Source organism: Marmota monax, unplaced genomic scaffold, assembly GCF_021218885.2.
Source record: "Marmota monax isolate L192 unplaced genomic scaffold, Marmota_monax_Labrador192_F-V1.1 WCK01_AAM20220418_F8-fsc00001, whole genome shotgun sequence".
In the NCBI taxonomy this organism is placed as follows: domain Eukaryota; kingdom Metazoa; phylum Chordata; class Mammalia; order Rodentia; family Sciuridae; genus Marmota; species Marmota monax.
In genome coordinates this window covers 2,901,121-2,923,302 of record NW_026693777.1, presented here as the reverse complement: position 1 = coordinate 2,923,302, position 22,182 = coordinate 2,901,121, and the positions used below count along the sequence as shown (strand labels likewise).

The following is a 22,182-nucleotide window of genomic DNA, read 5'->3' as shown; positions in this document are numbered from 1 at the left end:
GTATTACAACTGCCTTAGCAATCATCATCACCCAGTTGAAAATTTCTCATAAAATGTTACTCCTATGCTTTGTGTTCTTTGAAAATATAAGTTGAGCTCGGTGGCACGTGCCTGTAACCCTGCCGCCAACAGATGTGAGTACTAGTGCATCTAATTTTAATATTCGGTGCATCTCCATGAAATAAGACCTGTTGGTAACTCCATTTATAGATGAGAAAATGGGCCTTCAAAAGTTTTATAACTTGCCCAAGGCCATACTTTGGGTTAAGTATCAAAGCTTTGTTTAAACCTAGACAACCTGATTCCAAAGTATACTTTCTCAACCTATTTCCCTTTCACCCAATAGACTAGTCATTCTCAAAATGTGGCCCACAGATTCCTTACAGTCTTTGAGATATTTTCAAGGGGACTACAATGTCAAAAGGACATTCAAATGTTAAGATGTCGTTTACCTTTTTCACTGTGTTAAAATTTTCACAGATAATGGTAAAGCACTATTGGATAAAACAGTGGACCAATACTTATTAAATGATTAATGCATGAGGTCACAAATATCATCCAGAGTAAAAGATTAGCTCAAAAAGCAAGATGGAGCAATGGATTTAATGTAAGGATATGCAACAAGTTCATATATCTGGTTTCCGATTCCACATTGCAACTAATCTTTAAGAAACCAGCACTTATGGAGTTTTAGTACATTAACAAACGAGAATATCCACAATAATATTAGAAGGCCATTAAAATATGACTCCCTTTCCAATCTGCATGAGGCCAGATTTTTTTAAATATATTTCAGTCAAAATAACACATTGCAAAAGATTAAATTCAGGAGCAGATATGAAAATCTAGCTCTGTTACAATCAGACATTAGATTTGCAGAAAATGTAAGACAATACTACTCTTTTCACTCAAACCTATTATTTATGTTTTCCTAAAAACTATTCTTTTATGTTAACATATTATGATATAGAACTGGAATATCATCTAAAGTCTTATGTGTTCAGAGACTACAATTGCTGAGTAGCTACTAATTTTGCCACATGGTAAGTCTGAAGGCAGGGAATAGTATGTAAAGGGGGAAAAGACATGGTTTCAACCAGAAGCATCTCAAACGCTAGTAGTTCTACCATTTGTGGTGACTCTATATTATAGAACCCATGGCTTTAGCAAAAAGATTCACATGCTTCCTGAACACAATATGTTATCATAAAATGAAGTGTGATCTCAATTTTTATGTATCTGGGGTCACAGTTTCAAAAACTAAAGGAGCTTGCCATTTAGTGATATAATTTTATGAGACCTATGTAAAGGAACTGATCATCATGCCATCTTTTTTATTTAATTCTGAATTTTTGTATATAAGGAGACACTTCTCATTCACAGGAAATATGTTCCAGATTGCTTGGAATCCCACAATTATTTTGTCAATGATGGCCAAAAAGCAAGTTGTATTTCTGAAACAAACTTGTCACCCATAGTCCAGATTCAGAACAACATTCTCCCCTTGTCAATGCTTTTAACAATTCTTCTAGCCAACTACAGATTAAAGTAATGCTTTCTTAGAAGTCAAAAACTTTTTATTAATTCTCCAACTACATTCTATATCTGAATGGCTTTAAACCAGAAAAGCTGTTAAAAACTTTTTCCTTCTTAAAAGAATATTGGGCCTTAGCACAAAAGGTCTATGATAGTCAGCCACAGTGAGCCAAGGACAGCACTCCTCATAGAGTGTTGTATTAGATATGCTCATACTTAAATGCACCTCTAGAATATTTTGAAGGAAATCTTTTCAAACTCTCTATAAAAACATTAAGCAACAAATCCCACTCCTCAGTTTATACCCAAAGGACTTAAAATAATCATACTACAGTGACGCAGCCACATCAATGTGTATAGCAGCTCAATTCACAATAGCTAAACTATGGAACCAACCTAGGTGCCCTTCAACAAATGAATGGATAAAGAAAATATGGTATATGTGCACAATAGAATATTACTCAGCCATAAAGAAGAATGAAATTATGGCATTTGCTGATAATTGGATGGAATTGGAAACTATCTGGCTAAGGGAAATAAGCCAATCCCCCCCCCAAAAAAAAGTCCAAATGTTTTCCCTGATATGCAGATGCTAATTCACAATAAGGGACAGGTGGAGAAGAATAGAAGTACTTTGGAATAGATAAAGGGGAATAAAGGGAAGGGAGGGGAAATGGGAATAGGAAAGACAGTAGAATGGAGCAGGCATTACTATCCTATGGGTACATATGATTACACGACCAATGTAATCCCACATCAACCAGAAGAATGAAAAGTTGTGCTCCATATATGTATAACATGTCAAAATATATTCTACTATCATGTTAACTAATAAGAACACATAAAAATATGCATTAAAAAAACAAGAGATAGGCTACTACTTTAGTATGGGCAAGGAGGATTTTTCTTAAACACTTTACCACTTGAGGTTCCTCAACACTGATCTGTAACTCTTGTTCTGCCTCCATCTGAGATGATTCTGCCTCCGTCCGAGGTGTTTCTTCTTCCGCCCGAGGTGCTTCTGCTTCCAGCTCAGTGGTTTTGGGGCCCAGTTTTCCCATTAAAGAAATATCCTTGAAGGGAGAAGAGGAAACAAAGCAATGCCAATTTTAAAAACCACTGAAATTCATTATTCCATATACAAAAATATCAGCTGAGTTATACAATAAGTGAGAAATGCGTGAGGAAAGTTCAAACTACTCAATAACAAGCAGTAAACGAAAAATACAGAAAAAAATATTTTTTGTCTATTCTTTCAATTTATTGCCTTTTGGTTTGTTGATCTCGATAGACACATTATTAGATTTAATAAGATAATTAGAAAATGTATCACCTATTATAAAAATGCTCCCATTAAGTCAAATACTGTAAAACACTGAATAAGAAAATTAAAAATCAAACCTAAAATTTAATCTAACCAAAAGCAAAAAGGAATATATTTTAAACTTCACTGGATATAACTGTTAGTGTTATTTTTACCACTATTAATGCCAATTGCAATGATATATTCTAATCAGTTGAAGTGCTAAGAATATAGCACATTATAAAGATTATAATGAACAAGGAATAAAGAGATGCTGATTCTCTGCGAATCATATATCCATCCACAGAGGAGGCATCAATGGGCAAGTTATTTTTCTTCTCATCACCTCAAATTTATCATCCTTAAAATGGGCATTCAACTATGACTTCCTAAGACCCCCTTTTATCCATCAACTTTTTAGTAATATCAATAGAAAAACTGGAATATCCATTATGCTTTAAAACTGTTGCTTTTCTTCTTTTTCTTTATTACTTTTAAGGATTCAACTTGGGCCATTGGCTTCTACTTTACCCCTTTGCTATATGTAACTATAAAACTAGACAAAATATAAGAATAACTCTTTTAGGAATGGTCAGCAGAGAAGATGCTTGCAGAAGAAAACAACAGTGAACTTGAAGGCTTTACAGAAATGAGCAAGATCCCATTTATTGATTCTTTATTTTATTTCTTGTGTTTTAGGAGGCTTGTTAAGTAAGTCGGAGCCTAATCCACCATGATGAGATTTGGGCCTACTTTTTCTTCTGTTAGGTACAGGGTCTCTAGTCTAATCCCTAGGTCCTTGATCCATTTGGAGCTGAGTTTTGTGCATGATGAGTGATAGAGATTCAATTTCATTTTGCTACTTAGGGATTTCTAGTTTTCCCCATTTGTTGAAGAGGCTATCCTTTCTCCAATGTGTGCTTTTGGTGCCATTGTCTAGTATGAGATAACTGTATTTATACGGGTTTTCTCTGTGTCTTCTATTCTTTACCATTAGTTTATATGCGGATTTTGGCAATGCCATGCTGTTTTTGTTACTATAGCTCTGTAGTATAGTTTAAGGTCTGGTATTGTGATGCCTCCTGCTTCACTTTTCTTGCTAAGGATTGCTTTGCCTATTCTGGGTCTCTTATTTTTCCAAATGAATTTCCTGATTGCTTTTCTTGTTTTATGAAGAATATCATTGGGATTTTAATAGGAATTGCATTAAATCTGTATAACAGTTTTGGTAGTATGGCCATTTTGACAATATTAACTCTGCCTATCCAAGAACAAGGATGATCTTTCCATCTTCTAAGGTCTTCTTCAATTTCCTTCTTTAGTGTTCTGAAGTATTCATTGTAGAGGTCTTTCACCACTTTTGTTAGACTGATTCCCATGTATTTTATATTTTTTGAGGCTATTTTGAATGGGGTGGTTTTCCTAATTTCTCTTTCTGTGTATTCATCACATGTATAAAAATTCATTTGATTTATGGGAATTTTATTTTATATCCTGCTACTTTGCTGAATTCATTTATTGGTTCTAGAAGTTTTCTGATGGATTCAAACTAAAAAGCTTCTTCTCAGAAAAAGAAAAAAGGAAAGAAAAAGAAAAAAAAATCAATGAGGTGAAGACAGAGCCTGCAGTATGGGAGCAAATTTTTACCACATGCACATCAGATAGAGCAAGCACAAATCTCCAGTATATATAAAGAACTCAAAAAAACTTAATACCAAAAACACAAACAACCCAACCAATAAATAGGCTAAGGAACTGAACATACACTTCTCAGAAGAAGATATACATGCAATCAACAAATTTGTGAAAAAGTGTACAACATCTTTAATAATTACATAAATGCAAATCAAAACTACTCTAAGATTTCATCTCACCCCAGTCAAAATGGCAGTTATCAAGAATACATGCAATAATAAGTGTTAGAGAGGATGTGGGGGAAAAGGTACACTCATATATTGCTGGTGGGACTGCAAATCAGTGCAACCACTTTGGAAAACACACATGTGGAGATTCCTCAGAAAACTTGGAACAGAACCACCATTTGACTCAGCTATCCCATTTCTCAGTTTATACCCAAAGGACTTAAAATCAGCATACTATAGTGACATAGCCACACAAATATGGATAGCAGCTGAATTCACAATAGCTAAACTGTGGAACCAACCTAGATGCCCATCAATAGATGAATGGATAAAGAAACTGTGAGATAGATAGATAGATAGAGAGAGAGAGAGAGAGAGAGATGTATATACACATACACACACTCACACACACACATACACACTAGAATATTACTCAGATTAAAAGAGAATAAAATTGTAGCATTTGCAGGTAAATAAATGGAGTTGGAGTATATTATACCAAGTGAATTAAGACAATCCCAAAAAATTAAAGGCCCAATGTTTTCTCTGATTAGTGGATGCTAATATATGATGGGAAGGGACAGGGCATGGGAAAAATGAAGGATCTTTGGATTGGGCAAAGGAGAGGGTGGGGAAAGGTTATGAGGGTAGGAAAGATTGTGAAATGAGATGGATATCATTACCCTAGGTACACGTATGATTGCATGAATGGTACGTCTCTACACCATGTACAACCAGAGAATTGAAATGTTGCGCTCTATTGTGTATGATGAATTGAAATGCATTCTTCTGTCATGTACAACTAAGTAGAACAAATTTAAAAAATATATTTTTTAAAATAAATAAATAAATAATTTTTAAAAGAAGCAAAGTCAATCATGAAAGAAATAAAAGTAAAATCAAATGTACAAATTCTCAGCCTAATATATACTTTAATTGGAGTCTCAGAAAGGTGTTGGATGAGATCTGAAAATATTTGCACAAAAAATATTATCAAAACTTTTCCAAATTTTAAGACAACTATAAACCCCCTGATACAAGAAAGTCAATAATTAACAAGCAAAAGCACACAAAGAACACTGCATCAGATACATATTACTTTATTAATGAAAACATGAAATAAAAATATTTTAGGCACATAGAGAAAAGAAGAAAGCTGAAGTACAAGGAAACAAAGAATCATTGGCCACTAATTACAACAAACTCCAGATTTCTTACCATAACTCTGCAAGCCAGAAGACAAAGAAGCAACACATTCAAAACCCCAGTACTGAGAGAAAATGACTGTCCACACAAAATTTTATATCCAGCAAAAATATCTTTCGAAAGTCAAAATTACAGCAAGCAAAAAGTGAAGAAAATCCATTGCCAGTCAGGGGTAATGATGGCAACAGAGTGGTTACATTAACATGAGACACAGTAGTCTTAGCCAGGAGAAAGAGGATCATTTCCCAACAACAAAAGGGTCAAGGAACTCAAAAGACTAACAATACTCACAAAATGAAAACAGATGCACACAAAAATACTACTATAGTTGGAAACTTCAAGCTGAGACCACCTGGCTCAAGAGTTCTCATTCTTCATGACTATGCTAACGGGATAATAAATGTAAAACCCCATCTGTAATTCTTTAAAACATTTTAGGTTTATAAATATATCATTAAAGTATAAAAACATAAAAGTGATAAACACCAAATAGAATACTGCTCACATCTGAGGAGGGGAAACAATTATTGGAGGAGCTATAAAGGGGGCCTGTGTTTTACTTGTAATTTTCTATTTATTTAAGCAATATGAAGTAAATATGATAAAACATTAAATTTCCAAAACCCTGAAATTTGAAACATTTGAAATATTTCATAATAAAAATACTTCAAAGAAAATTTTCAATACATTTTAGAGGGTAATATTATAATAATGTCAAGAATAGATTTAAAATACCTCAATATAGAAACCTACAATTTACCTCACTGTGAACATAAATGCATAAGTCCCAAATAAAATATTTGCAAATAAATCCAAGCCATTTATTTAGAAATAATACAGTTTGACAAAGGGAAATTTTCCCAGAAGAATGTAGACAATTCATTATAATTTCTGATATTAAAAATGAATGAAAAGCTATACAATATTCTCAACAAATGCTTAGAAAAAATTATCAATAAATTCAATGTTGATTACTGAATAAAAAGAAACTAGAAACAGAAGAAAAATTTCCTAATCCCACAAGAGATATCTATAGAACTCTGCACCAAACATTGTAATTCATAATAGGACATTAGTCAGACGAGATCCAATGCAATAAGAAAAAAATAATAGGTGGTATTAAAAAACATCAAAGAGAAGAACAAAATGTCACTATTAATAGATTATGTGACCTTATATTTGGAAGGAAAAAAGAAAATCAACTGAATAACTATCAGACCAAAGTAGAGGTTAAAAGCAAACTCAACAAATAATATTTCACACAAGCAATAACTAGTTAGGATCCCATTCTCAAAATAAAAATGAGCAGTCTACGGGTATAGCTCAGCGGTGGACACCTCGCCTAGCCTAGAACATGCATGAACAGTGTTTGATCCTAGCCCCACCAAAAGTAAATAAATAAATATGCCCACATAAGAAAGGCCAAAGACAGTACATTGAACTAGGATAAAATGGCCTGAGAATAATGAAAAACAGCCTCTCCTGATTTCCCAATAAATATGAAGACAAAAGCAATGAAAGCAAGTATTGGTCTAGTTAAGTCCAATGTTTAGGCTTCTTCAAGGACAGTTTCTGTTCATTGCTTTTTTTCTGTGTATGGGCTATACTTATCATACTTTCTTGTTTATTTGCATGTGTCATAATTTAGTGTTGAAAGATCTGTAGCAACCTATAGAGCATTTATTCAAAATAAATTAATGAATGTCAACATTTTATTGACATTTTTTTTTTGCTCACCCTACTCCCATATGTTACCTCCAGCTCAGTAGTATCCTTGAAAAATAATGATAACAGTAAAATAAATATTTTAGTGACTTTAGTCCATGAGCATGTACAGATTGATATGCATGCCCAGAACTGCACACATACTTAGAAAAGACTACAAGAGTCATAAATTTTCATCTTTGGCTGACCTTGATACTCTTGGCAACCTGGAAGTGAAGGCTAAAGCAGAGTTGTAAACTGCCTGCCTGAGTGTTGAAGGTATGTCTCAACACACACACACACACACACACACACCTTTTGACAAAAACCGAAAGGCATTAAAGGAAATCTACACAATCACTAGCCGACCACTATGTTAGCCAAAAAAATGCTTCAGTGGCCACACACAACAAAGAACACAGACTTTACAGAAGTAGTTCAAGAAAGTCATTACATTTTTTTTTCTTTTTATAGGTTCCTTTTAGTTCACACATAATATCAGTATTCATTTTGACATAATTATAAAAATATGGAATATAATTTGCTTTAATTCAGTCCCCAGTACTTTCCCTTTCCCTCTCCTCCTCCCTCCCCCAGTTCTCTTTACTCTACTGATCTTTCTGCTATTTACTTTTTTTTTTTTCAGTTAGTGGCTTGCATATACACATGATGGTGAGAGTCGCTGTGGTATATTCATATACATACATAGGAAAGTTAAGTCAGACTCCTTCTACTGTCCTTCCCTCCCCCTCAATCCCCTTCATCTAGTCCACAAATCTTTCCTCTGATTTGATGAAATCCCCCCTCTTTCTTTCTTTCTTTCTTTCTCCTCCTCACCCCCCATATTTTGGACTAGTTTCTGCATATCAGAGAAAATATTTGACCTTTGACACTTAGGTCTGCCTTATTTCACTTAGCATGATAGTCTCCAGTTCCATCCATTTACTATAGCAAATGCCATAATTTCATTCTTCTTTATGGCTGAGTAATGCTCATTGTGTATATGTACCAAATTTTCTTTATTCATTCATCTGTTGAAGGGCACCTAGGTTGATTTTTATGAATCATGTTGCTATAAATATTGATGTAACTGTATCCCTATAGTATGCTGATTTTAGATTCTTTGGATATATATCAAGGAGTGGAATAGCTGGGTCATATGATGGTTCCATTCCTTTTTTTTTTTTTTTAAGAAATCTCCATACTGTTTTACAGAGTGGCTGTACTAATTTGCAGTCCACCTGCAATGTATGAATGTACCTTTTCCCCCACATCCTCACCAACACTTAATATTATTTGTATTCTTGATACTTGCCATTCTGACTGGAGTAAGATGAAATCTCAATGTAGTTTTGATTTGCATTTCCTTAATTACTAGAGATGTTGAGCATTTTTTCACATATTTATTGATTGATTGTATTTCTTCTTTTGAGAAGTGTCTGTTTAGCTCTTATGCCCATTTATTAATTGGGTTATTAAGTTTTTTTGAGTTATTCATCTATTCTTCACATTTATGCCCTATCTGAGAAAACGATGGGAAAGATCTCCTATTCGATAAGCTCTCTTTTTATGCTTTTGATTCCTTTGCTGTGTAGAAGCTTTTTTATCTGATGCCATGGTATTTGTTGATTTTTGTTTTATTTCTTGTGCTTTAGGAGTCTTGTTAATGAATTAGTTCTAGGACCTATGTGTTGGAGTGTTGGGCCTATATTTTCTTCTAGATGTTGCAGAGTTTCTGGTCTAATTACTAGTTCATCGATCCACTTTGAGTTGATCCACTTTTGTGCAAGGTGAGAGATAGGGGTTAAATTTCATTCTTCTCCATATGGATTTCCAGTTTTCCAAGCACATTTGTTTAAAAGGCTATCTTTTCTCCAATATATGTTTATGGTGCATTTGTCTAGTAAAATAACTGTATTTATGTGGGTTTGTCTCTGTGTCGTCTATTCTATTCTGTTGGTCTCCATGTCTGTTTTAGTGCCAGTACCATACGGTTTTGGTTACTATGGCTCTGTAGTATAATCTGAGGTCCAGTATTGTGATGCATCCAGCATCACTCTTTCCCTACATTTTTAATGAGAACAAAAAACAACATGACTCAACAATAACAAACCTGCAAAGAAAGGAGATTTGATTTCCACAGTTATCACATTATATTGTTTAAAATTTCCAGTTGACAACAACAACAAAAAAATTAGAGAGAAGCAAAGAAATAAAGAGGTAAAGCCCAACATAGGAAACAAAGCAATGAATAGAAACCATTCCTAAAGAAATCAAGATGTTGGGATGTACTAGATAAATTCTTTAAGTGACCTATGTTAAGTATGTTCAAAGAATCAAAGGAGACCATTGTCTAAGAACCAAAAAAAAAATTGTAAGAATAATGTCACACAAAATAGAGAACATCAATAAAGAGAGTCAGACTATCCAATATATGGGACTTTGGGAATGATTACAAGATTAAAGATGATCCACAAATCCATTCAGTTCACAAATATCTAAGCTAGACAGAAGGTACTCAGATCATGAATAAGTAAAGAGAAAACCAAAACTTATGCCCATGAAAAACAACTAAAGAATAAAGGAGTAGAGATAATGACCTGAAATCTAAAGGTATAGATTTTAAACAAACTGTGTTATGTGTTCAAAAGTTGCAAGCAGATATTAATTCTGCCAAAACCATACTCCATGCAAAATAAACAAAACAGACTGGAAAAAAACAAAGATGAAAATAAAACTTAGACTGAATGAAACAGGAAACTTTGGAAAAAACTAAATAATTATATTAAAATGTTTAAGTTTTTTTATTTTTTATTGGTGTGTTACAATTATACAGAATAGTGGGATTGGGCATGCTGTATTTATACATGCACACAACTTAATCAATGTCATTCTCCAGTACTACCCTTTGCCTCTGCTCTCCCCTTCCCCCATCCACTTTCTCTACTCTACTGATCTCCCTTTCATCGTCATCATATCATTATTATTGAACTATTATTATCATCACCATCCTCATTATTTTAATTAGTGTTTATAATTGCACATATGTGGGATTTATTGTGATGTATTTGTAAATGAATGTAGCTTATTAAATATATATTTTAAAGTATATCTCTTAATACATTAATTAGGTAAATTAAATCAGGAGGTAGATGAAAAATGATAAGATATTCCAAAAATATAAAGGAAACTTAGGGAAGGATGAAGTTTATATAAGGGTTTTCTATAATATATTTATAAATTTCCCATAAATCTAAAATTATTCCAAAATTTTAAATGTGCTAAAGGATATAAAAATAAAATAAAGGAAAAGTATGAGAATCAGAGGGAAGCCATGGGAATATAATGATAAAATCAATGTGAGAGAATAGACAGATTATATTCAGGATAATTGGTGATTCTGATTTAGAAAGTAAATGAAAAAAAGGAAAAGTCAGTAACTTGATAGAAAAACATCTAATAGGTTTTTTAAAGAGTAGGTAAGTTAAAAGGGTTTGTGTTGTGGTTTTCCTGAAAAATTCAATGAAATTAAAAGCATATCTAAACATATTTTATAAAACATTTAATTAGAAATATAGCAGGTGTCTGGTTATCTGGATTTGTGCCCAGATAATATTACTAATTTCCACAATTACTAATATTGTGGAAGCAAATGATAACTTGGTGAACAGAGCTCCCAGAGGTTTATTTGGGCAAATTCAAAGAGTTTCCGGAACATAACAGTGAAGAGGTGAGGTGAAATATAAAGATAGCAGAATCTGTCTCAGACACTGGGTCCTGGTTCTAAGAAGTTTCTAAAAGTAAGATCTGAAGGAATACTTTTCACAGAGGACTCCAAGAGGCTGAGAGTCACAAAAAAAGATGTCCTTGACAATGAGCCTACACCAAGTAGAGAACAGGGACATCCCCTCCACTTGCCTCAGAATGCTATATGTCTCCTTTGCAATGAGAATCACAATATACTCAGCTCAGAAAATTTACAACACACAACTGACCTTCACAAAAAATATTTAAAGGCGATATAAGGGCTCAAAAATGGAACTAACAATATTTAAATAGAGATGGTATGCAATTAAACCATAAACATAAGAAATCATCTAAATAATTTTTACACAATTTGTAAAAGTGAATACAAATGTCAGGAACTACATTTAAAAAGACATATAGGACTGGGGATGTCACTCAGTGATGGCAATTATTACCTAACATGTATGATACCCTCAGTTCAACTCACAGCAACACACACACACACACACACACATACACACATACATGAAGACACAGAAACTACTAAAACTGCTCAAAAAATTAAAAATTTTTAGACCTATTGCAAGAGATTGAATCAGTAATCAAAAACCTCCCAAAAACCAGAACCAGATAGATTTACTGGTGAATTCTACCAGACATTTAAAGAATTAACATCAAATTCATTTATATTAAATGTAAAAAGTAAATTGCATACAACATGAATCTATTACTATAAAAACAATTAGAAAAATAATTAACATACATTCTCAAATATTACCACAAAATAGTATAGGAAGGAACATTTCCCAACTTATTCTATGAGGCCAGCAAAACACTGATGCCAAAGCCAGAGAAAGACATCACAAAAAAAAAAGAAAAAGACTATTTCTTCTATGAATATAAATGCAAAAATCCTCAATAAATACTAGCAAATAGAAACCAAACAGGATTTACCCAAGTAATGCAAGGATGGTTCAACATACAAAAAAATCAGTCATTGTATATATCACATTAACAGAATAAAGGAAGTAACAAAAGCACATGATTGCCTCTATATACTCAGAAAAAGGATTTAACAAAATTACTCAAAAAGCTGGGAATAGAAAGACACCTTCTGCATCTCACAAAAGACATTTATGAAAAACCCAAAGATAACATTATATCCAATGGAACAAAATTGAAAGCTTTTCCCTTAATATCAGGAACATGACAAGAATGTCCAAGTTTGCTACTTCTACTCAACATAGAATTGGAAGTTCTAGTCAGAACTTAGGCAAGAAAAACAAATAAAATGCATCTGTTTCAGTCACCTTTTTTTGATGCTGTGACTAAAAGATCTGACCAGAACAAATGTAGAGGAGGAAAAGTTTATTTGGAGGCTTACGGTTTCAGAGGTCTTAGTCCATAGAAGGCCCACTCCATTCTTTGGGGCTCAAGGTAAGGCTGAACATCATGGTGGAAGAGTGTAGCAAAAGGGAAGCAGTTCACATCATGATCAGATAGCAGAAAGATAGGTCTCCACTCGCCAGATACAAATATATACTCCATAGCCACACCCCCAATTCCCATCTACTCCAGACACAACCTACCACTTCAATTAATCCCCATCAGGGGTTAAAAGACTCTTACATCCCAATCATTTCTCCTCTGAACTTTCTAGCATTGTCTCACATGTGAGCTTTGGGGGAACACCTTACAAGCAAACCATAACAGCATCCAAAGGAAGATAGAAAATTATTTTTATTCAGAAATGACATGATCAGCACACATCTGTAATCTCAGCTGCTCAGGAGGCTGAGGCAGAAGGATTGCAAGTTCAAAGCCAGCCTCAGCACAAGCAAGGTGCTAAGCAACTCAGTGAGACCCTGCCTCTAAATAAAATACAAAATAGGACTGGGAATGTGGCTCAGTGGTCAAGTGCCCCTGAGCTCAATCCCCAGTACCCTTCCCCCCCAAAATGACATGATCACATATAGAAAAAACATAGAGTACTTAAATCCAAAATCAAAACTATTAGAGCTATAATAAATTAATTTGCCAAAGTTGTGGAGTATAAGATTAATATATAAACATCAGTTCTATAATATTTTTATTATAATAATATATAATAAATTTCTATAATAAACTTGCAATGAAATATCTGAAAATGAAATTAAGAAAACAATTCACTTACAATTGCATCAATGAGAATAAAATACTTTAGGGATAAATTTAACCTAAGAGGAACAAAACTTGTACAAAATATTGCTGAAATAAATTAAAGAAGACCTAAATTAAAAGAAGGACATCCCATGGATGTCCATAGATATGATACTTATTATTATTAAAGTGGCAAGACTCCTCAAACTTATCTATCTTACAATATCTATCAAAGTCCCAAGGGCCTTGTTTGTAAAAATAGAAAATTTTTCCTAAAATTCCTATGGGATTCAAAGGGACACCAAATAGGCAACACAATCGGAAAAAGGAAAAATAAAGTTGAAGGAATCACACTTCCCTATTTCGAAAGTTACTATCAAGCAATAGTAATCAAAACAGTGTAGAACAAGGATAAAGTTAGAAATCTAGATCAATGCAAGTGAAATTAAGAGTCCAGAAATAAACCCATTCAACTATGGCCAATTGATGTTGGACAAGGATGGCATCATCATTCAATATGTAGTATTCTTTCCAAATAGTGCCAGGACAACTAGATATCAACATGTAAAAGAATAATACCTAACTTGACATACAAAATTAACTCAAAATGGATCAAGTTCCTAAATGTAAGAGCCATAAACTATAAAATTCTTAAAGGAAAACATGATCTTGGATTTGACAAACAGTTCTTAGAAATAACACTGAAGAATAAGCAGTAAAGGAAAAAATAGATAAATTGCATGTCATTGAAATTTAAAATTTCTGTGCATAAAGAGACATTATCAAGAAAGTAAAAATGCAGAATGGGAAAAGATATTTCTAGATCATTTACCTTAAAAGTATTAAGAATATATAAAGAACTCTTAGAATTTAAAAAAAGACAAAATTTTTCTTTCTAATTTTTGTAGATAGGAAAAGTTTATTTGGAGCATTATGGTTTCAGAGGTCTTAGTCCATAGAAGGCCCACTTCATTCCTTGAGGTTCAAGGTAAGGCTGAACATCAGAAGAGTGTAGAGGAGGGATACCAGGGATTGAATCCAGAGATGGTTAACCACTAAGTCACATCCCTAGCTCTTTTTCAATTTTTTTATTTTGAGACAGGGTCTCACTAAGTTGCTTGGGGCCTCACCTAATTGTTGAGGCTGGCTTAGAACTTGCAATCCTCCTGCCTCAGTCTCCCAAGCCACTGGTATTACAGGCGTGTGCCACTGCACCCAGCTTATCACTTTTATGTACATGTAGAAAGTGCCAAACAAAAATAAATCAATAAGCAAAAGAAAGATCAGTAGAGAAAGAAGGAGAAAGAAAGGAAAAGATGGAAAAGAGTAGAACAGGGACTGAAATCAAATTCCATGCATATATGATTTTGTCAAAATGGACCCAACTACTATGTAAAACTATAATGCTCTTTAAAAATAAAACAATAATAAATGTGTCACAGTAGATTGGGTAGAGAGAGGTGATGGGAAGGGAGAGGAGGGGAGGCGGGGATAGGAAGGGCAGCAGAATACAAAAGACACTAGTATTGCTGTATATATAAACGTGGCTGTATAAGCAATGTGATCCTGCAATCTGTACACGTGGAAAAAATAAGAATTCATACCCCATTTGAAACAAATGTATGATATGTCAAGATCATTGTATTGTCTTGAGCAAGTAATAAAAAAATCTAAAAAAAATAAAAATAAAACAATAATAATAATATTCTGCAAGTTGTGTAACTCCCTGCTTTAGAAAATCCTGTGACCTATTTGGTTAAAGTTAGAAAGAAATCACAGGAGAGGAATAGACAATAAATCTTGATTTCTGTGTAATAAAAAAAATTGACAAAGTATTTGAGCATACATTTCTCCAAAGAAGATATACACAAGTCAACTATTACATGAAAAGATGTTCAAAATATCTTTAGCCATTAGCAAAACTGAAATCAAAATCATAATTAGATATCACTTTATACCCACTAGGATGGCTGTAATAAACAATAAAAATAGAAAAAGCAGAAGGTAAGAGTTGATGCGGCTGTAGATAAATCAGAACCCTCATACACTGCTTGTGGGAATAAATAATGATGCACCCATTGTGGAAATTTTGGTAGTTTCTCAAAAACTTAAGCATACAATTACCATATGACCTAGCATTCATATGCCCCGAAGAATTGCTGGTATGCAAACAGATCTTTGGACATCAACATTCATAGCAGCACCATACGCAATAGTCAAAATTTAGAAACAACCCAAATGTCCATCAATTGTTAAACAAAATGCAGTATATACATACAATGGAATATTATTAAAGCCAAAAATAAACTGATGGATGCTACAGTGTGGATGAACCTCAAAAAATTTATGCTATTTGAGAGAAGACACCAACGTCATGTATTGTATGTTACTATTTATATGAATCCAGTGGCTGAAGGGTTTGGAGGAAGGGAAGGGAAGGATGACTGTTAATTTGTGCAGAGTTTCCTTTTGGGGTGATGAAATGGTTTGGGAACTAGATGAAAGTGATGGCTGTTCAACAATGTAAATATTGATGTCCTTGAATTGTGCACTTCAAGATGGTTAATTTCATGTTATGTGAAGTTCGCCTCGATGTTCAAAAAGTGATTGGGTGGATGAGGACTTGAAAATAGTAGATATACAATAAATGGCATTTCCCTGCTCCTTGGACATCTTTAACTAAGATAGCAGTAAAATTTACACTTGAAAGTTAGAATAAATTGTCCAGTGACAAAAGGATTTATTTTTATTCATTGTGTTGATTTTGTATTCTAATAAGTCAAGAGAAATAAAATTCATTGACATTTTTTAAAGGCATATAATGTAATAGTTTTTGTGGTGGTGGTGGGGTTTTTTGTTTGTTTGTTTGTTTGGGTACCAAGAATTGAACTCAGGAGCACTCAACCAATGAGCCACATCCACAGCCTTAGTTTGTATTTTATTTAGAGAGAGAGTCTCACTGAGTTGCTTAGTGCCTTTGAACTCAGGATCCTCCTGTCTCAGCCTCCCAAGTGCCTGGGATTAGGCATGTGCCATCGTGCCCTACTATAGTGATTTATTGGCAACAAAACTTTTGTTAGTGTTTGATGTAAATTTTAATAATTAAGACATACAAATGGATGTGAATATAACAAGTGAGAGTAAAAAACGTGCTTCATTCAACATTAAGAAATTCATTAATTTACAAGTGAAATTAAAATATATAATCATCTTCATAGTACTTTTAAGTGAAAATCACATAGAAAGAAGTATGACAAAATGGTTGAAATCTTGACTCAAGTCAATCTCAGGGCAATCTGAAGCAAATTCTTCAATCTTTCTGGGCCTTAGTATTGTAAAATAGGGATAATAATAGCACATACTTCATATATTTATTATGAGGATTAAATGAGAAAAGATATGCAAGCAGGAAGTGTCATATCTAATAATAGCTATTATTATTCACATTAAAACAAACAAGCAAAATAAGGATATGTATTGTCACTGTCATAATTTGATGTTTAAATGTAGAGTCTAGATATTAAACAAATAAAAATGTACTGTTATTTGAAGAAGCTATGACTATATGCCTAGAAACTACAAAATAATACATAGAAAATTCTCAGATATGAGCCAGAAAATGGATTCCTAAAAGCCAAATTTGGAACTTCAGAAAATGAAAAAAGTTACAATGTTATAAAAGCAAACCCCCTCCCCCCACCCCCCCACCCCCACACACACACAGAAAGTACCAAAACAGGGCTTCAAAAAATGTGAGAGGGCTGGGGATATAGCTTGGTGATAAAGTAACCTTGGGTTAGATCCCCAGTACAAAAAAAAAAAAATTACTGAGACATGAATGAAAATTGAATAAACTGTCTTGGACTTAAGACTAAAAAGAAAGTTAAAATGAAACTTTTTAAGAAATACAATTAGTATTTTGTCTAACATGCATTACTCTATCTTATCTCCCTGAGTCATAAAGTATAACTACTAGTATATTTCCCCATCTTCCAGCGGGTCTGACAAAGTGTTGAACAAATTTTAAAACTACATAAATAACTGAAAATGTACAAAGGTGTGAATAGCCCAGCTTCACAGTCCTGTATACATTTTTCATGTGTCTCACAGACACACTTGTGGCATCTTAGTACCCCAAAAATTTCAGCACTGGAAGGCACTTAAAAGATTAGAAAAACCTGAAGGAAGCCCAAATTTCACAGGCACTGAACTCAAAGCTTTGAGCCAAAGGGTGTCATGTACTATTTAAAACAAACATAGCACATGGTCTTTCACCTAAACTGCTTGGAGCAGACAGATCAGCAACAGAAGCAGCAGTGTTCCTCCAGCCTGTTAGGCAGGCCTGGTATACAGACAGCAGCTCCCAACAACTCCCCACAATTCCCAGACATGCAATACAGCTTATCTCCAGAAATACTGGCCTGATGACATAGACCAGAAGGTTATTTCTAACACATACCCTTGTGTGGTTTCATCAGCACTTACTCAAGGTGCACTGCTTTTAAGTAACTTAGTATGAAGTTCAAGTTTCAGAAAGAAGGAAACAACAGACATTTTATGGCCCTAAACAAAAACTTGTCCACACAAGTTAACTTTCTGGAGAAACTGCCCTGATTTGCATTGACTTTCTTTCCTTTGCTTCCTGCAGGCAAAACCCTGATGGCATTGACCTACAGAATTCTGCTTACAAGCACAAGAATGTGTCAAGGCTGCTTTGCATTTATTCTTCTATCTTCATTTTTTTTCCTATAGATTTTATATAATTGTTCTGGATGGCTGGGCCCTAAATTGAGTAGAAATGCCCATTCTGAAAAAAAAGTGTGATTTCAAAGAAAAATGAATTTGAATGTCTGCCATATAAATTTAAGCATCAAAATTGCTGCAGGCACTTTCTATAACTAAATATGTATATAGGACTTTGCAAAAAGTCCTAACAAAATATAGTCCATTACTTTAGCTTATTCAAACTATAGAGTATTTCCAGAAACACAGAATCACTACATCTCAAGTAATATTTTCACTTTTCATAATATCATTTCTCTGAAAGGGCCTTTAACCATAAAACTATATGGTGCTTTTAGAAAAAGTAAACAAAGTGTTGAGGTTTTCATGAAAAAGCTTGTTTAAAACAGGTCATCTAAAACAGAAGCAATCAAGATATTTTCAGAACACGATCGAGCTTATCATTGGGCAATGCAGAATTCCTTTTTTTTTAAATTTTTTATTGTTGGTTGTTCAAAACATTACAAATTTCTTGACATATCATATTCCACACTTTGATTCAAGTGGGTTATGAACTCCCACCTTCACCCCATACACAGATTGCAGAATCACATCAGTTACACATCCATTGATTTACATATTGCCATACTAGTGTCTGTTGTGCTCCGCTGCCTTTCCCATCCTCCACCCTCCCCCCTCCCCACCTCTCCCCTCCCCTCCCCTCCTCTCTCTCTACCCCCTCCACTGTATAACCCTGAGGGTCTCCTTCCATTTCCATGCAATTTCCCTTCTCTCTCCCTTTCCCTCCCACCTCTCATCCCTGTTAAATATTAATCTTCTTCTCCTCCTCTACGTCCCTACTCTGATCTTAGTTACTCTCCTTATATCAAAGAAGACATTTGGCATTTGTTTTTTAGGGATTGGCTAGCTTCACTTAGCATAATCTGCTCTAATGCCATCCATTTCCCTGCAAATTCTATGATTTTGTCATTTTTTAATGCAGAGTAATACTCCATTGTGTATAAATGCCACATTTTTTTTATCCATTCATCTATTGAAGGGCATCTAGGTTGGTTCCACAGTCTTGCTATTGAGAATTGTGCTGCTATGAACATGGATGTAGCAGTGTCCCTGTAGCATGCTATTTTTAGGTCTTTAGGGAATAGACCAAGAAGGGGAATAGCTGGGTCAAATGGTGGCTCCATTCCCAGCTTTCCAAGAAATCTCCATACTGCTTTCCAAATTGGCTGCACCAATCTGCAGTCCCACCAGCAATGTACAAGTGTACCCTTTTCCCCACATCCTCGCCAGCACTTGTTGTTGTTTGACTTCATAATGGCTGCCAATCTTACTGGAGTGAGATGGTATCTTAGGGTGGTTTTGATTTGCATTTCTCTGACTGCTAGAGATGGTGAGCATTTTTTCATGTACTTGTTGATTGACTGTATGTCCTCCTCTGAGAAGTGTCTGTTCAGGTCCTTGGCCCATTTGTTGATTGGGTTGTTTGTTCTCTTATTGTCTAATTTTTGGAGTTCTTTGTATACTCTGGATATTAGGGCTCTATCTGAAGTGTGAGGAGTAAAGATTTGTTCCCAAGGTGTAGGCTCCCTATTTACCTCTCTCATTGTTTCTTTTGCTGAGAAAAAACTTTTTAGTTTGAGTAAGTCCCATTTGTTGATTCTAGTTATTAACTTTTGTGCTATGGGTGTCCTATTGAGGAATTTGGAGCCTGACCCCACAGTATGTAGATCGTAGCCAACTTTTTCTTCTATCAGACGGCGTGTCTCTGATTTGATATCAAGCTCCTTGATCCATTTTGAATTCACTTTTGTGCATGGCGAGAGAAAGGGATTCAGTTTCATTTTGTTGCATATGGATTTCCAGTTTTCCCAGCACCATTTGTTGAAGATGCTATCCTTCCTCCATTGCATGCTTTTAGCCCCTTTATCAAATATAAGGTAGTTGTAGTTTTGTGGATTGGTTTATGTGTCCTCTATTCTGTACCATTGGTCCACCCGCCTGTTTTGGTACCAGTACCGTGCTGTTTTTGTTACTATTGCTCTGTAGTATAGTTTGAAGTCTGGTATCGCTATACCGCCTGATTCACACTTCCTGCTTAGCATTGTTTTTGCTATTCTGGGTCTTTTATTTTTCCATATGAAATTCATGATTGCTTTCTCTATTTCTATAAGAAATGCCGTTGGGATTTTGATTGGCATTGCATTAAACCTATAGAGAACTTTTGGTAATATCGCCATTTTGATGATGTTAGTTCTGCCTATCCATGAACAGGGTATATTTTTCCATCTTCTAAGACCTTCTTCTATTTCTCTCTTTAGGGTTCTGTAGTTTTCATTGTATAAGTCTTTTACCTCTTTTGTTAGGTTGATTCCCAAGTATTTTATTTTTTTTGAAGATATTGTGAATGGAGTGGTTGTCCTCATTTCCATTTCAGAGGATTTGTCGCTGATATACAGGAATGCCTTTGATTTATGCGTGTTGATTTTATATCCTGCCACTTTGCTGAATTCATTTATTAGCTCTAATAGTTTCTTTGTAGAGCCTTTTGGGTCTGCTAGGTATAGAATCATATCATCTGCAAATAGTGATAATTTAAGTTCTTCTTTTCCTATTTTTATGCCTTTAATTTCTTTCGTCTGTCTAATTGCTCTGGCCAGTGTTTCGAGAACTATGTTGAACAGAAGTGGAGAGAGAGGGCATTCCTGTCTTGTTCCAGATTTTAGAGGGAATGCCTTCAGTTTTTCTCCATTCAGAATGATGCTAGCCTGAGGCTTAGCATAGATTGCTTTTACAATATTGAGGTATGTTCCTGTTATCCCTAGTTTTTCTAGAGTTTTGAACATAAAGGGATGTTGTACTTTGTCGAATGCTTTTTCCGCATCTATCGAGATGATCATATGGTTCTTATTTTTAAGTCTATTGATGTGGTGAATAACATTTATTGATTTCCGTATATTGAACCAGCCTTGCATCCCAGGGATGAATCCTACTTGATCATGGTGCACAATTTTTTTGATATGTTTTTGTATCCGATTCGCCAGAATTTTGTTGAGGATTTTTGCATGTAGGTTCATTAGAGATATTGGTCTGTAGTTTTCTTTCTTTGAAGTGTCTTTGTCTGGTTTAGGTATCAGGGTGATGTTGGCCTCATAGAATGAATTTGGAAGTTCTCCCTCTTTTTCTATTTCCTGAAGTAGCTTGAAAAGTATTGGTATTAGTTCTTCTTTAAAGGTTTTGTAAAATTCTGCTGTATACCCATCCGGTCCTGGGCTTTTCTTAGTTGGTAGTCTTTTGATGGTTTCTTCTATTTCCTCAATTGATATTGGTCTGTTTAGGTTGTCTATATCCTCCTGACTCAATCTGGGCAGATCATATGACTTAAGAAATTTATCGATGCCTTCACTATCTTCTAATTTATTGGAGTATAAGGATTCAAAACAGTTTTTGATTATCTTCTGTATTTCTGAAGTGTCTGTTGTGATATTGCCTTTTTCATCCCGTATGCTAGTAATTTGAGTTCTCTCTCTTCTTCTCTTCGCTAGCATCGCTAAGGGTCTGTCGATTTTGTTTATTTTTTCAAAGAACCAAATTTTAGTTTTGTCAATTTTTTCAATTGTTTCTTTTGTTTCGATTTCATTAATTTCAGCTCTGATTTTAATTATTTCTTGCCTTCTGCTTCTTTTGCTGTTGTTTTGCTCTTCTTTTTCAAGGATTTTGAGATGAAGTATGAGATCATTTATTTGTTGGTTTTTCCTTTTTTTAAGGAATGAACTCCAGGCAATGAATTTTCCTCTTAGAACTGCTTTCAATGTGTCCCATAGATTCCGATATGTTGTGTCTGTGTTTTCATTTATCTCTAAGAATTTTTTAATTTCCTCCTTGATGTCTTCTATAACCCATTGATCATTCAGTAACCTATTGTTCATTCTCCAAGTGATGTAT

General features: G+C 34.3%; 1 protein-coding gene across 1 annotated transcript in view; it reads right to left on the bottom strand.

Moving 5' to 3' along the window:
• Ttc6 (tetratricopeptide repeat domain 6) overlaps positions 1-22,182 on the bottom strand; it is a 238,690-nt gene that overhangs the window by 157,807 nt on the left and 58,701 nt on the right. The window contains exon 3 of the mRNA XM_058584485.1: positions 2,457-2,609. Coding sequence (XP_058440468.1) covers positions 2,457-2,609 — 153 coding nt within the window. The remainder of the gene's footprint in view (positions 1-2,456; positions 2,610-22,182) is intronic.